General features: G+C 35.6%; 1 protein-coding gene across 3 annotated transcripts in view; it reads left to right on the top strand.

Annotated features, from left to right (window-relative positions):
- The window catches only part of SUPT3H (SPT3 homolog, SAGA and STAGA complex component), a 443936-nt gene that overhangs the window by 324419 nt on the left and 101852 nt on the right, over nt 1–17665 (top strand). For all 3 annotated transcript variants that reach the window (XR_003006039.1, XM_024765889.1, XM_024765890.1), the window contains exons 9-12: nt 583–695; nt 1830–1937; nt 5380–5547; nt 15152–15262. Coding sequence is in view for 2 of the 3 variants with exons in the window: in XM_024765889.1 (XP_024621657.1) it covers nt 583–695; nt 1830–1937; nt 5380–5547; nt 15152–15262 (500 nt within the window). In the remaining variant the exon portion in view is untranslated. The remainder of the gene's footprint in view (nt 1–582; nt 696–1829; nt 1938–5379; nt 5548–15151; nt 15263–17665) is intronic.

Here is a 17665-nt window from a genome sequence, read left to right as displayed (position 1 = left end):
TTTTTTTTGCTGTACGCGGGCCTCTCACTGTCGCGGCCTCTCCCGTTGCGGAGCACAGGCTCCGGACGCGCAGGCTCAGCGGCCATGGCTCACGGGCCCAGCCGCTCCACGGCATGTGGGATCCTCCCAGACCGGGGCACGAACCCGCGTCCCCTGCATCGGCAGGCGGACTCTCAACCACTGCGCCACCAGGGAAGCCCCTATATGTTCCTTTTTTATCACAGGTTCTTTCTTGCAGGATTTTCTTTCCACAAGAATAAATTAAAGTTACATCAAGCAAGTAATTCTCTGACTACTGTTAGAACATAAGCTATGGCCAATGATAACTTATTCTGACACATTGTAAGAAGTGCTAAACATTAAGTGGTTTAGTATACAGTGTTATGTAGCAGAGATACTAAAGACGCAAATGTATAAGGGATTTTGGGGGGCTAGAATATAAGTTCAAAAACGTCGCATATTATATGCATTGTTTTTCCTATGCAATTTTCAATAGAAATGTTTTTCATTCTGTGATAGTAATATGCAGTATTAAAACACTTCCAAAGCTAAATTTTCTATACTTTTTTTTCTAATGGCTAGCCAAAAAAGCCTCCAAATTTCGAGACTGGTTGGACTGCAGCAGTTTGGAGATAAAGCCCAATGTTGTCGCTATGGAAATTTTAGCATATTTAGCGTACGAAACTGTGGCACAGGTAAGAATTCTAATCTGTCGTATCAGTCCATATATAGCTCCTTTCTCCCTATCCCTGTCCATCATCAATTCTTCTTCCACCTGCTGCTCTACCAGGAATGAGAACAGCCATGAGTTCTCTCCTATGATAATCTCATCATTTTCTAAAATTTAGTTCAGTTATGTTTCTTTGCATCCTCAGCCCCGGTGGGTGTTAGGCTAAAAGTGACTGTTTCTTGCAACTTTAGCCAAACCAGAAATGGAATACTTGCATACTTTTCCTCAACACTGAATTCTAAGTACACATCTCTCTTGTTTAGAGATTATTTTTGAGCTTTGAAAAGCAGCTTTCTAGAAATGTACAAGCTACTGAGTGCTTACCAAAATCTGAGTCTGGAATCACTGCCCTCTAGTTTCTCAGAGCATGGGTCTTAGACTACAAGCATCAGCATCTCCTTGGTTCTTGTTTAAAATGTAAATTTCTCAGCTACACCCCAGAGCAGACCTACTGAATTGCAATCTTGGAGCTTGGAACCCAGAAATATGTGTTTTAAAATGTTTCCCAGGTTTTCCCTGGTGGTCCAGTGGTTTAGAATCTGCCTTCCAGTGCACGGGACACAGGTTCGATCCCTGGTTGGGGAACTAAGATCCCACATGCCACGGGGCAACTAAGCACCTGTGCCACAACTACAGAGCCCATGTGCTCTGGAGCCCACACACCACAACTAGAGAGCCCTGGCACCACAACTAGAGAGCCTGCATGCCGCAACTACTGAGCCTGTGCACTCTGGAGCCCATGCACCACAACTAGAGAGAAGCCCCCGCCGCAGTGAAAGATCCCGCGGGCTGCAACTAAGACCTGACTAAGCCAAAAATAAATTAATTAATTAATTTTAAAAATTAAATAAAATGTTTCCCTAGTGATTACAAACTTTGAGAACCACTCCACTAGGAGGTCAGAATATATCATTTATGTTCATGGGTAGGTCCATTTACCAGCCAATGAAAGCATATGTTCATGTCCACAATACAGATTTTTAGGCAGACAGTATTATCAATAACGTTTGGGATATATTGCTTTTAGCTTTGCCATTTCAGTGACACTGATGATTATTTCCATTTGTGTGACTTTAGTTTCATTGCTCTGATCTTCTAGTTAGTGGATCTGGCTCTTCTTGTGAGGCAGGACATGGTAACCAAGGCAGGAGACCCCTTCAGCCATGCCATTTCTGCCACCTTCATTCAGTATCACAGCTCTGCTGAGGTAAGTATTAAAAAAATCTGTCTCTGACCCATCTGTGGATTTTTTTCTCACGTCTGGTATTTACATGTAGTTCTAAGAAAAAGATTGTGTAGGAATATATAGCCTTCAGTCAAAGAATCTTAATACATTCAGCATTCAAACAAATACGTACTATGTACCAGGCCCTAACAATCTGGCCCTAAAACACCTGGTTTAGGTAATTGAATGACATTGAGAAAAGTTATTTCCTTTTGCTTCAAAGATGAGAGAATTATTATTATTTGTGTAATAATAATTCCTGGCATTTATTGATAGTTTTACTTTCCAGTTATTGATTTATCTCTAAACATGATTTAAAGAAGCATGGCTCCATTTATCCTTGTGTTTCAATTGGCCCTATCACATGATAATCACATCCTTTCTGATTCCCTTTATGTTGCTGGGATCCCCACCTGTAAGTCATCTTGCCAACTTTAAGACTTTGTGTAATAACTGTGTGTCATTTGGGGCATAAAAAATATTCTCTTTAAGCAGCATGTGCCTAAAAACCAGAAATGTAATATCTATTTAATGAATTTGCCAATAATTTGACTTTGTTTTTACTAACATAAACATCAGTTTCATATAATTCAACCTAATGACCATAGAGAAGGCAGCAAGGAGGTTAGGTTAACATCTGCATGTATAATTGTGAAGTGAACTTTGGATCAAGTTGGGTGAAACATATAACCTGAAAATGGCTAAGCCATTCAAAGAATCTGAAGAAAACTGTAAATCCTTTCTCCATAAAGACATTTGCAGATTTTGTACACAATTTCAGGGTGTTGAGAGACCTTCTGAAACCATTCTGCAGATACAAGGGATCTGTGAACCCAGTAAACTCCAAATTTAGGTATATCTCTGCTCTAGGATACATATAAAATATATAAAGATATATGCCTATATCTTATTACATGCCAAAAGTTTGACATCTTTTTATGCCCCTTGTAGAACCAGATTGGCTTAGAACTTAAGTAGGAATTAAAATGTTTATGCTCATTAAAAATCCATTTTTGTCTTGGAAAAGGTCATACATTATTATCAGCGAATATACTTTAAAAGTCCCTAAAGCTTACCCAGTTGATTAAACACTATTTGTTTTCTTTATGTTACAAACCCAAATTATGATGTCAAAGAACACCCTTTAAACTGTCTTTGATACATGTTCACTTTATGAATATGTGTATAAGTATGCTTTTCATTAACATCAGACAAATTTGTTGTAACATTTCTAATTGAAGAAATTTACAGTGAACATAACAAGCCTAGTTTTCCCTTAACATTCAAGGGATTGCTTACGTGGCTAGGAAAACTCTTTATGTCCCTCCCACTTTCTCGGTTCTCCAGGGTGGCCAAGCTGCCCTGGGCAACTGCTCAGCAACCACAGCTGCTATTCCCAGCTACCCAGCCGTTAAGAAAGATGGCTTATGTGTGCTGAATTTCCTGGGCTCTCTGGGAGGTGGGAGCATGAGTGTCAGGAAGTATCCTGGCTAAATATGTTAGTACAAGCCTCAAGCTTTTCCCTGACTTGCCAGACACCCCTCCTTCAACGTGACTGGTGGTCAGAATGAACATTCGGAGAGACTGGAAGTCTTTCTGCCCTTTATTACCTGACACGACACAAAAAGAATGGCCACTCTAGAGAAGGAATCTTACACATCAGCATTGCAAATCAGCAACCACTATCAAGGGCCTGCTTTAAGGACTTTACCAAATTAGGTACAAATGGGGGCTCTGAGACTAATATCTGTATTTAGGGAGATAGAACATTCTGTAAAACAACCAAGGAAGTAAATTAACGAGCAAACAAACAATTCAAGATTGTATGTACTAATTTCCAAATGAGTGGCGTAGACAGAAATTTCAGAGATTAAAAACAACTCCCTAATTACCATGAAAGAAGACTTCAGAGAGGAAGTTGAGTGTTGAAGGAAAAATAAGACTTTTATGAGATGGTAAAAGTGGGGAAAATACTCTAGGCCTCAGAGGCAGCATAAGTGTAATTGTGCTGGGGGGAAGAAACTGTGATTAAAATATTCAAGCCAAGAATTCACTGAGAAGGGGTGGTGGGGAGTTAGATTAGAAAATGAAGGCCTTAGACGCTTAGAGTTATTAAGGAAGAATTGAAAGTTTCTTGGCTAAAGGTTGATGAATTCAAAAGGATATTTTAAGAAGATCCAGATGGAGGTGCTATGTACAGTAGCTTGGAATTGGAAACTCAAGGCATGGAGTTCACACAGTGTATTCTATTTTAATAATTATCGTTCTTGAATACTAACTATATAGGGAACTGAGCTAGTTAAGCTTGGGTTTCTCAGATTATCAAGGTTAATTTTAATTTGAGTTAATTTTCTAGATTTTGTTTTCTAATATATGGTTCATATACTGGAAGCAATGATCTCTAGGAGTTACCTTGTTTTTTCTAAGAACAACTCATGCCACATTCGGTCTATTCCTTCTTTGATGTTTCTAGGCAAGAAGATCAAAGAAATGCTATTGAAAACAATATCTGAATTTCAGCAAAACATTTTACCAAGCCTAACATAATTTTTAAAATACATTACAGAGAATTGTAGGCCAGCAGATTGTATGAGGATGATGTAGAATTAACAATACCATACATGAAAAAGACTTAGAGACTTTTATTTGCCTATATATTTCTTAGGAGCCAACATTGTGATGTTACTGAAAAGAAAATGTTTTTTGTTTTGTTCCAATGTTTAGGCACCATCCTATAGGATGGATATTGACAAAGTGAAGGATGTCTAAAGGAGAGTAATGGGCGGGAGGAGGAACCTGAAAGCATGTCTCATAATAAGTGGTGAAAGGAACTTGAGGTGTTTGACCTATAGAAGAGAAGAGGCTGTGAAATAAACAGTCTTCAATATTTGAAGTGCTTCCACATGGAAGAGAGAACAGACTTGCAGTCATAACCAAAGAAAGCAGATAGATAGGAGGCATATTCGGAATGAAGGAAGGAACTAGGTGTCGGAGGAGCTAGAGATCTATCTACAGTGACCCTAAAGCACTGAGTTTGAGTTACTAGGCGAAGGCTGGTCACCATGTTACAAAGGATATCTGCAAGGCATCCTGTTTGGGGGGAAAGTTTAGAACTTCCTTTTGAGTAAGTTTGAAACACTGACAAAACTTCTCAGTAAAAATATCTCTATTTGACAAAATCAGCAGGAATTTTGGAAGCTGTATCTGAGGAATCCTGATTTTTATCTAAATGATCAGACAGGTTAAAAATTAATATATTTAGACCCTTAGGGGTAAGATGGTGGCATCATTTCTGTGGACTGGGTAATAATAAACTGTGTTTTTATAACTTTCAAATATTACTGAATTCATGAGATGTTAAACAAACTCAAATGTTAGTAGAAGTTCTGGTTGCTTGATTTCAAAGCCACATCTCTTTGGACAGGGGTCTTGCCTAAGGTCCTACCCAGACTCTCCTGAGAACACACCTCCTCCTACACCGAGCGCTCCATCATCTGGATCACAGCTCTCAGGGAGAACCACATCAGGATCCCTAGGGAATGGGAGTGCTGGACAAGACTCAGCTAAAACCAAACAAAGGAAGAGAAAAAAGGTCAGTGATATTTTTTCTTTTTCTTTTTTTTTTCCTTTCTTTTTTCTTTTTTGGTGCAGAATGGAGAGGTCTTGTTGAGTATGGAAAATGTGTTCTATTTTTCTCATAAATCTGATTTTTAGAAGCAACCAGTTTATAGCAAGATAATTGAGTTTTTCTAATATAAAAATTTTCAAACACAAAATAGTTAAAAGAATTGTAGAGCGAATACCATACATCTGCCATCTAGATTCTACAATTAACATTTTTTAAGGTATTTTTTTTTGAGTAGTGGTATCTCAATGTGTTGTTTTTGTTTTGTTTTGTTTGTTTTTTTATTTACTTTTGGCTGTGTTGGGTCTTCGCTGCTGCACTCGGGCTTCCTCTAGTTGCGGCGAGTGGGGGGCTACTCTTCGTTGCGGTGCGCGGGCTTCTTATTGCGGAGCACGGGCTCTAGGTGCGCAGGCTTCAGTAGTTGTGGCACGTGGGCCCAGTAGTTGTGGCTCACAGGCTCTAGAGTACAGGCTCAGTAGTTGTGGCGCACGGGCTTAGTTGCTCCGTGGCATGTGGGATCTTCCCGGACCATGGCTCAAACCCATGTCCCCTGCATTGGCAGGCGGATTCTTAATCCCTGTGCCACCAGGGAAGCCTACAGTTAACATTTTACTGTATTTAATATATTAACTATATATTTACTATATTTGCATTTACTATATATATGCATCCAGTTGTTCTTTAATCCATCCATCTGTTCATTTTTTTTAATACATTGAAAAGTACGCTGCATACATCAGCTTACTTTTCATTCCTAAACACTTCATTATGTATAATTTGTTTATGGTTCCTTTCTTTTAAAGGTAACATTTATATTCAGTATACCACTCAATTCTTAAGTATACCATTTGATGAATTTTGACAAATGTATAAATTTGTTGTTTTCTAATCCCCTCTCAAGATAAAAAACATTACCATCAGTTCAGAAAGTTCCTTCATACCTCCTCCAGACAATCCTGTCACCATCCTCAGAAAGGCAAACACTGTTCTGTTTTTTTTCATCATACATTAGTTTTTTCCATTCTAGAACCTCATATAAAGAGGATATAGTATGTATGCTCTTTTGTGTGAAATTTCTTTCAGGACATTTTTGAAGTTTATGTTTTTCAGTATAAGTATAATTTATTCTTTCTTATTGATGAGTAAGTTGCTTGTATATATCTGTTTACTCATTCTCATTTTTGGTGGACACCTAGGCTATTTCCAGTTTTTGAGGTATTATGAATAAACCTTTTATAAGCATTATTGTACAAGTCTTTATGGACAAATGCTTTCATTTCTCTTCGGTAGATAGCTAGGAATGAAATTACCGGGTCATAGAGTAGCTACGTGTTCAGTTTTTAAAGAAACTGCAAGAATTTTTTTCCCAAATGGTTGTATCATTTTATACTTTCTTAGCAATATATGAGAATTTCAGTTGCTCCACGTGCTCATCAACATTTGGTGTTGTCATTGTTTTTACTTTTAACCATTCTGATGGATATTTAATAATAATTCACTCTAGTTTGAGTTTGTATTTTCCTGGTGACTGATAATGCTGAGCATTTTTTCATGTGCCGATTGGCCATTCATATATCTTCCTCAAGGAGGAGCCTCTTCAAATATTTTACACAACATTCTTGAGGTAGGGTTGTCTCTTGTTACAATTTGTAGGAGTTCTTTATATATTCTGTATAACAATCCTATGTCAAATATGTGTTTTTCACATATTTTCTCTCTGTTTGTAGTTCACCTGTTCATTGTCTTAATGGTGTATTTTGTTGAGCAGAAGTTTTGAACTTCTAATGAAGTCTAATTTATCCAACTTTTTCTTTTGTTTATTGTTTTCTGTGTTCTGTCTAAGAAAGCTTTGGCTACTCCCAATTCATGATGATGTTCTCCTGTGTTTTCTTCTGGAAGCTTTTTAGCTTTACCTTTTATGTTAAGTTCCATTAACCGAGTCAGATTAAGTTTTGTGTCTTTTATGAGTTGAGGCCATGTTCGCTTTTTTACATATATCTAGTTATTGCAGAACCATTTGTTGAAGACTCTTTTCTCCCATTGGATTGCTTTGGTGGCTTTGTTGAAATTCAAATGACCGTTTATCTGTGTCGATTTATTTCTAGGATTTCGATTTTGTTTTATTGACTTGTCAGTTCTTTTGTCATTGTCATCTGCCTTGATCACTGTAGCTTATAGGAGGTCTCAAAGTCAGGTAGTGTAGGTCCTCAAACTTTATTTTTTCAGGTTTAATATGGATATGTTGTATCCTTGCATTTCTATGTAAATTTTAGAATTAAAATTTAGTTTCTACCCAGAAAAAGAAAGAAAGAGAGGGATATATGGAAAGAGAGAAAGAAAAAGGAAAAGCCTAGTGGGATTTTGAATGGGATTGGATTGAAATCTTACATCAATTTGAGGATATAAATGTCTTCACAATACCAAGTCTTATAATCCATGAACATGGCATATCTCTCCATTTACTTATCTTTATGAAATCTCTCTTTTCATCACTGGCAATACTATCCATCTTGAACTGTTTTATCTGATTAATGTAGCTATTCCAGCCTTCTTATGCTATTTAAATGATACATGTTTTTCTCTCCATTTCCTTTCAGTAAAGCTGTATCTTTAATATGTAAAGTACATCTCTTGTAAACAAAAAATTGTTGGTTCTTCTTTTTCCTTTCTTTCTGTATCTTTTAATTTTAGTCTTTAAATCTGTGATGCTTAATGTGTGTATTGACATGGTTTGGATTTAGGTCAGCTATTTTGCTACTTGTTTTCTCTATTTTTTTTTTCTGTTTTTCTTTCCTATCTTCTTTTGGGTTTAATTATACACTCCTTTAGAAATCCATTTTAATGTATCTACTGATTTCTTAGTGATATCTCTGCATCATTTTTTAGTGGTTATGCTAAGGACTACAATAGAGACCCTTAAATGTTCAATGTACTTAGAGTCGTTATTGTACTGTTTTACTCACATGAAATGTAAGAGTTTTGTATTTATATAGGTTTATCTACTTTAGTCTTGTTCTTTATGCTATAGTTGATATACATCTTACGTTGACATGTTATAAACCATAACACTATTTTTGCCTTAAGTAATCAAATGACTTTAACATTTACCGTTTCCACTGTCCCTCTATTTCTTTTTGATGATCAGACTTTCCTTCTGATATTATTTTCCTTTTTTGTTCTACTAAATTTTATTTAGCACTTGTTATAGCACATGCTGGCTGGTAGTGGTTTCTCTTAATTTTCATTTTTCTGAAAATATCTTTACTTTTCCTTCATTTCTGGAATATATTTTCCCTGGCTATAGAATTCTGGATTGGCGGTTTCATTTTCAGTACTTTAATTATATCATTCCACTGTTTTCTAGCATCCTTTTTCTTTTAATCACGTCAGTAGATTTTGTAGTTTTGTTTCTGTGTACGTAATGTGTTACTTTTCTCTGGATGCTTTCAAAATTGTATCTTTATTTTTGGTTTTCAGCAGTTTGGCCATGATATCCATAGAAATGGTTTTCTTTTGTATTTATTCTGCTTAGGGTTCACTGAGCTTCTTGAAAATGAAATGTTTTTAAATTTGGGGGGGATTATCAGCAATTATTTCTTAAGATATTTTGTCTGCCTCATGCTCCCTCTTCTCCCCTTCTGAGACTCCAAGTACATATTCGTTAGTTACTCGGATATTGTTCCACATATTCCTGAAGCTCTGTTTAATTTCTCTTTCAATCTTTTCTCTCTGTTCTTCAGATTGGATAACTTCTCTTGATCTTCCTTTATGTTCCAAACTCTATCTACTGTCAGCTTCAATCTTAACACTCATCCAGTAATGTCTTAGTTCTGATATTTTATTTTATAGTTGTATAATTTCCTTTTGATTTCTTTTTGTAGTTTACATTTTTCTACTATTTATTTTTTTTAACATCTTTATTGGGGTATAATTGCTTTACAGTGGTGTGTTAGTTTCTGCTTTATAACAAACTGAATCAGTTATACATATACATATGTTCCCATATCTGTTCCCTCTTGCATCTCCCACCCTCCCTATCCCACCCCCCCAGGTGGTCACAAAGCACCGAGCTGATCTCCCTGTGCTATTATTTTTTATCATTTATTACAAGTTTATTTTATTTCATAATAGCTGCTTTAAAATCCTTGTATGATAAATTAAATACCTGGATTATTTTAGTCTCCATTGAGTATACGTCACAGTTTCTTGTATTGTTGCATGTCTAGTAATTTTAAGTTATATCCTGGACATTGTGAGTAATATATTGTAGCGATTTCAGATTCTGTTATATTCCTATGAAGAGAGTTGGTGGTGGTGGTGGTGTGTGCGTATGTGTGTTAAGCAGGCAGTTTACTCTTCTAGATTGAACTCTAAAGTCCAAACTCAAATTCCTCTTCAGCAGCTAGATTTTCTCTTCACTTCACTTAACTTTACCTGATTACCTGGGTTTTTTGGATTTGGTACCACAAAGGAATAGTTAAGAGGTTAGTCAAAGACTGGGTAAAATTTATACACTGAATTTGGAACTTCCCTTCTTTGATTCTGTCCTTTTTGGGATTTTCTTTTTCACTTTACACATACTATGGTTGCCCTGAACGCTGGCCTATAGTTCTTCATGCCTCTAAGGTCATGTCCTCCCTATACTGACTGGAGCCTACCCTTGGGCTAAAACAGTAAAAACAGAAAACTCAACCCACAGCCATTCCCTTCTTCTAAATATAGGTACGCCACCTTTCAGTTTCTGCCTGTGTTAGATCGGTCTCTTTTGCTTTCAGATACTTGTTTTTTATAATTTGTCCAAACTTTCTACTTTTATCTACAAGTTCGTTGGCACAATAGGAACCATTTGCCATTACTAGTAGTGGAGCTATGCCAAGATATAATTTTATAACTGATAGTAAGCAGATTTAAATTTCATCCTCACATCTGAACTCCCCCTTTTGTTTTCAAAATGACAGAGCTCACTGATTATTTATAAAGGGAAACTCTGAACTATAAGGAACTTCTATATTATAAAGTAGTTTTAAAGATTTTCAGCTGTAGTGCTCTCCAACTCATTCAATAAATAAAACTAGGCTAATAAAATGTTACCTAAAAGACCTCTTCAGTGGATTTTCTTTACAAAGTATGTAGGAAGTTGTAATTAACCTGGTTATTATACATACATAAAATAATTAATTTTTTCTCTATTTACTCATCCACATCTTTCTACGTTCAAGCTCTTGCTATATTTTGATTTTTACTCACTGGAAACCTCAGCTATGTTGGTAACATGGTACAGTTCATTCTACGTAAAATAATAAAGCCTCTATTATATACTAGCTATGTGTACTAGAAGCCAAGGGATTTGATGTATAACCATATCTTAATACTATCATTTTAATCATGGGAGTGTCCCTTATCTTCACTCTCTCATCTATAACGTAGGGAAGGAGTTGGGGAAGTTTAGAATAGATAATATAGTGTGTTTTTTTCTAAATTTTATAATTATGAATCCTTGAATTTGGTGATTCTTTCTTGTCTTCTCTTCAATACCTTTTTTAGTTTTAATTTCCTTAGTTAAAACAAAAATCTCTTCCTAGTTATATAGAACGACAAATTTAACATCTCAATTAAGTTTTGAAATGAGAAAATTAACTGTATTATACTATAGCCTTTGGCCAAAGAATGGCCCAACTTCATCTGAAAAGAAATCCTCTATAGACACAAAGCACTGAGAGAGCTCTATGTACAAGAGTGAGGAGAAAGAAGTCATACATCAACCCATGTGGTCGGTGAGTGACAGAAGTCAGTAATAGTGCTACTAACCTTTCACTTGCTCTAACCTGAGATACGTATTACTCCTCTGTAAAATCTAATGTTTCAAGTTTAACAAAAGATCTAGTCCACCATTATGGATGTGAAAAGAATAAGAGGCAATTATCTGAGATTCCAGGTCCTTCTTAAATATTAGATTACCGGCAAGGGGAAGGCTGAGAAAGGATAAAATTTCTTTAAAAGCTGTTTCTTCCCAACAACTCTTAAGTCCAGAAGAAAAGAGTCAGGAGAGGTACAGACTTTTGTAAGACATCCTGGGGCAACCAAAGTTTCAATGTAACTTCTTGTACCACAGTTGAGAGTTCAAGCTGTTGGGGAATTTTATTCAATACAAGCCAGCAAGTACAAGCAGAGGGACAATACTCAAATGTGGGAAGCATGGAGGACTCTATATGATACTTCAGCTTCCAATACCCAGCAACAGTTTCTGAATAAAAAGACATAAATAAAAATGAAATGGAAGAATACAAGAATGGAGTATGAATGCAGCCAAGAGGAAGAGTACCTGACATATGAAGAACTTTATGAAGCACCTTGTACTTGTACTTGACTTTAGGAAATAAAGAGTTTAGTCCCCACAGAGATTTTGACAAACACACTATAGACAACAGCACTCAGTATTTTATCAAACATGTGGGTTTCATTTTTGAAAACTTAAAGAATATTCTATAATGTGGGCACAAGCAGAATGAGAAAGCTGAATTGGTACATAAATATAATATTCTTTATATGTATTTATAACATATAATATTTTTATATTAGGTAGCAAATACACAAATTTAACGCTAATCCTGTAACAATTTTGAAGACTATTACAAGATTTATGAAGTCACTGCTGAAGTAAAAATTCTAAACTTAATATGAATTTTGAATTTAAACAGATTTCGAGTACCTTGGTGAGGGACTAGATATTTACAGAAATGAGAAGATACTTATTGCGGTAGAAACCATACCGCGAATACAACATTTCAGATTTAAAGATTTCCTTCCGAAGAACTCAATAGGCAAATCAGGAAAGTGTAGAAGTGCACATAGTAACTTATGCTGATGTTTGCAGTTGCTTAATTATAGCAGGTAAACCTGAAACTGGCAAGATAGAAATTTTAATGACATTTTTCACAAAAGTGAATCTTTTTATTTTTATGTAGGTTAGCTTCTTTTTAGCAGCTATAACATGATTCAAACAGGCCTGGCTTACGTGTTACCACATCTTACAAATAGCAACCACAAGTAGTTTCTAACTTATGCTTCCTGCTTCAGTGTTCTCAAGTCCCATTGGATCGCCATGCCAGAGGTTCTGAGAGATTTTGACCAAAATGTTCTATACCAGAACCAAATTTATTGGGGAAAGTAGAGGAAGAGTAGACTCTCCATTGGCCATGGAGAAAAGAAATGAAAAATAAATCCAATTTTCAAGCAGAAAGGAGCTTCCACAGAAGAATGTGCTGGAAGGACTCTCCACCCACCTAGTCTGCAGGTTATTGACCCTCTTGATGTCCCCCTTTTGTGTTTCCACTGGAAAACTTAACTTTAGATTCCAAATCCAGCTAATTATTTGCATTCATTTCCACAAATGAGTAGAATGCCCCAACTTCACAAGTATTTGTTATCCCTAGCAGATAATGAGTCTGTATTAGTCATATTCACATCTTGGAGCCAAGTGGGCTTAACAGAAGAGTCTTTAGCCTTACTGTGTACCTGATAATTGCATTTATTCTAATATGTTCCAACTGAAACAAAGTATTTGGGATGAGAATCAGGAAAGCACAATTTTAAAAAAAAGAAAGAAAGAGAAAAAGAAAAAACTGTGTGTGCACTTCTATATGAGTGCCAAAGTGAGGGGTTAAGATAACTTAATCCTTGTTATTGTGGGCATAGCTGATATGTTATTTAGGGTATTGTTGGAATGAAATTGAGAAAGATAGCCTAGAGTAAATTCCTATCTGGCTTATTTCAAATCTTGTTAAAATAATAAAAATAATCAAGATCTGTTTTGTTTTATATTTTAAGTCTTATTTCAGGTTCAGCTTGGATAATTAGCTGATGCTCTTCATAGGAATTTTTACAATTATTTTACTAGTTTATAATAGAAGAAGCACAAAAAGTATATTTAAAAGGTACAGAAGGATATACAGTGAAAAATATTTCCTCTAACCCATGTCCTCCAGACACCCACCTATACTACAAGAGATAAGCACTGTTACTGATTTTTGGGGTACCTTTGTGGAAATATTCTAAGCTTAAATGAGCATATAATGTTCAGCTTTTCTTTAAAAAACAGCTGGTTAACATAGTTATCCAGTTGGTCACCTAGTATTTTTTCAAACAATGTATCTTAGAGATAGCTCCATAGGAATATGTATGGAACTGCTTCATTCTTTTTGGTGTTGCTTTGGTTTCTGTTGCATTGAATGAATGTATCGTAATTGACTTCATTGTTCTCTCGTTGATGAACATTTGCTTCATGAATTCAGATAGCACAGCGGTGAATATCTACCTATCTATCTATTATTTTGTACCGTGTAATGTGTCCGTAGGATAAATTCTTAGAGGTGAAATTATTGGGTCAAAAAGGGTTGTGTTTTTTCATTTTGATAAGATTTGCCAAATTGCTATCCCTAGAGGTTGTACTAGATATACTCCTATAAGGAATTCTGAGAGTGGTACCTCTAGACCAGAGTTATAGTAACACACAGGCTACTATTTCTTTCTCTTGATTCTTTAATGTTGATGACCTGGCATCTGGTATCCACTGCACTTTTAAGTAAATTAGCTTATCATTTCAAGAACATGGAGGTTCCATTTTTAATGTAAATAATAGCCTAATGTTGTTAATAGCTAACATGTGTCAGGCACCGTTCTAAGTGGTTTACACATATCAACTCATTTAATTTTCACAGCAACCCTATAGAGCAATTATAATTATTATCCAGTTTACAGATGAGGAAACTAAAGTGCAGAGATACTACATAACTTGAGAGAACTGGTATCTGATATGGCTGGGATCTGGACCCAGGTATTTGGGAAGCCAGAGCCTACAACTGAATCATGAGACTATAATGCCCCTATTTTATTTTTTTTAAATCATGTTACACACATTTCTTGAGTTGATATCCATAGTCTTATTGCAAATAATCTTTCTGTTTCTTGTGTTTCTTTGTACTTTCAAACCTGCCTTTTACAGATGAGACAGATTAAAATAGAAAGTTTTTGTTTTATTTTGTTTCTGCATGGAGGATACCTAGAAAACTAGGAACCAAGTTGAAATGATCTTTTATGATGATCCACAGTATTATAAATAAATATATAGCAATTTTACATTTTTAATTTTAAAATTGATGACCCTCAGGTTATTTCAGAAATATGTCCAACAGGCTCCCAAGAAACATTTATAATAATAAATGTTTAAATGTTTTTTAAAAAAACAGTTTCCTGTGGTTCTTTCAGCAAGCCCCTATGACACTTTTCATCTGCACGCAAGTGGCTGTATTCTTCTGTACCTTGACATGTAGGCCTAGGTGAAATATTGGGGGCATAAAAATTGCATTTGGTTGGTCTGCTAGGAAGGGGTCATGTAAAAGTCATCTTTGATTTGTTAATGGAATTTTTTTTTAGATGTAGTATATGGCAGCAATGATGTGCATCCTAAGGGAAAAACCGTCCATTTTATGAAAGTTTATTTTCATATTTTATACACTGTAGTTCTGTTGTGTGTTTTTGATTTAGTAACAATTTATGTGTTTTTCTGTCGCAGAGCACTGCGGCCTGTGGTGTTGAGGCTCACAGCGATGCCATCCAGCCCTGCCACATCAGAGAGGCCGTTCGACGCTACGGCCACAAGATTGGCCCCCTTTCCCCATTCACAGTACGTAATAACAGAGTTATAAAAAGTTATATTTATAATCTGAAAGAATTTTGATTTTCAAGTGGTCAAATGAAGCAGCAGTGGAATTGTTGAAAGCAATTTGTGGTGACTGTAATTTTGTTGTATAAAAGTGGCATAATTCTCTTGGGAAATAAAAGTTAGTCATTTTTGTCTCTTTTTGGAAGGACAACTTTTTTTCTACAAAATATTATTTTCTTTCAATTACAAATTATGCTTTTTTTGTTGGGGCTTATATTTTCTATTTTTTAAAGCTTAGGTTTATAAAACTTTTTTTGTCAAATTATATGTATCCAAATATTGCTAGAAACACTTTATATTTTAAAATTGGTTAGATTGGCAATACCACTTCTATCAGATGTTCTGCTCCTAAACATACTTTGAGTTGGAAGAAGAAGAAATGATTTCTTTACTGGCTTTGAAGTAGGCTGAAAGGCAGACAGTCTTCCACATCTTCAAATGGTTTTAAAGCTTATAATCAAGGTTTGTTTTGTTTTTCTTTTAATGGAGAATTAAAGACTTTATATTTCAACAGCCTAAAGAAAGTGTGTGTGTCCATGTGCGTGTGTCTGTGTGTGTGTGTGTTTTAATTAAGTGCTCATCTTGTGGCCCTTTTTTAAAAAAACTTTATTCATGTCAGTATAACTTTCTCCAAGTCCTTCTCTGTTTATAAGGAATTGGTTTGATTTTCAGAAAGTTAGGTTTGATTTATGACTAACGAACAGTAGAATTTACCATTTGTTTGTTTTTTTGTTTTTTTTTTTTATTTTTTTGTCTGCATTGGGTCTCAGTTGCTGCACACGGGCTTTCTCTAGTTGCAGCGAACGGGGGCTACTCTTTGTTGTGGTGTGCGGGCTTCTCATTGCGGTGGCTTCTCTTGTTGTGGAGCACGGGCTCTAGACACACGGGCTTCATTAGTTGTGGCTCACGGGCTCTAGAGCGCAGGCTCAGTAGTTGTGGCACATGGGCTTAGTTGCTCCGCGGCATGTGGGGTCTTCCCGGACCAGGGCTCAAACCCGTGTCCCCTGCGTTGGCAGGCGGATTCTCAACCACTGCGCTACCAGGGAAGCCCTGTTTGGTTTTTTTTTTGGACTCACATCTGCTTTAACATACTAAAGCAGAATATATATGTATAATATTACACATACATATGTACATAAAATAATACGTGTTTTTTCCTAAGAGTGGATTTTACTGTTATCTGTTGATAGGAGTTATGATTTCTTCTAAATTATAACATCTCCTTTTTTCTTATGTTTCAGTTAAAGAGAATGCCTTCTTACCATTCTTTGTTTTCATTGTTATTGTTAATTGTATGCATTCTCGTGTGACAGCAAGAATGTGTCAAAGCTTTTTATATATGTCTCTAGAAGCTTTTTGTAATGGTGACAATTATTTTTACTTCTGATTAATGTCTTAAATTTGTCATATATTATAAGAACGTGATTTATCTTATTTATATTAATCATGTTGCTGATTAAGCAATATATCCTTTTGCATGAATGGTTTTAGATTATCACAATTGAAAACAATGAAATCAGTATCTCTTGTTTTATTTTTTCCTGCATGACAGGTGAGGCTATATAAAGCAATAAGCCAAAAGAGATGAAATTTAGAAAAATATGAGATGATTGGAAAAATTTAAGAACCAACTGAAGTTGAAAGAACCAATTTATAACAAAGGATTAAAGATATCAAATCCATAGATACGAGCCAAATAATGACTAATAGGCTGAGGCAGCGGAGCAGAGAGAGAAGAAAAAGACAGAGTCGATAATATCTAGAAGTAATTAAAGAGTAGCAAGGGGAAACAGGATTTTTGAGAAATAACCGAAAATGGTAACTAAAAGTAATGGATAAAATTAAATAAAGGAAAATATATCTAATGTAAGGGGAAAATCTCCTAATCATGAAGTCTGTGATGTTTCCTCAAAAGGAAGTGGTGGCAGTGGTCAAGTTCTTTTATTTTTAAAAAGACTGGACAGATCACTTGAGAACCATCTTGGTTGATGACGTGTGTGTGTGTGTGTGTGTGTGTGTGTACATGTACATGTGTATTCATTCTTCCATGTCTAACCTGATGCTCTATTACTCATGTATTATTGCTTTTATAATCTAAGATTGTAGTATATGGTCAGGAAATATACTTGAAATATTCAGAATATATATATTCGGATACAGTTTAAGCTAATTTTTGTCTAACAAACATATAACCAATATGGTTTTTAAAACTAATTATGCAATTTTAAAATGCTTAGTTTAAACAGATCTGGCAAACAGAACAAATAAGCCATGGTCTTGAAGGTTCACTTAGCTGCTACCAGAGCAGACGAGCAAAATCAACAGCAGATGAGAAAGAACTCCACCACAGAAGGACACTGAGTT

This window comes from Neophocaena asiaeorientalis, unplaced genomic scaffold (assembly GCF_003031525.2).
Source record: "Neophocaena asiaeorientalis asiaeorientalis breed wild unplaced genomic scaffold, Neophocaena_asiaeorientalis_V1.1 scaffold46, whole genome shotgun sequence".
In the NCBI taxonomy this organism is placed as follows: domain Eukaryota; kingdom Metazoa; phylum Chordata; class Mammalia; order Artiodactyla; family Phocoenidae; genus Neophocaena; species Neophocaena asiaeorientalis.
The sequence above is the reverse complement of the archived record's forward strand: the minus strand, read 5'-3'. Positions and strand labels throughout refer to the sequence as shown.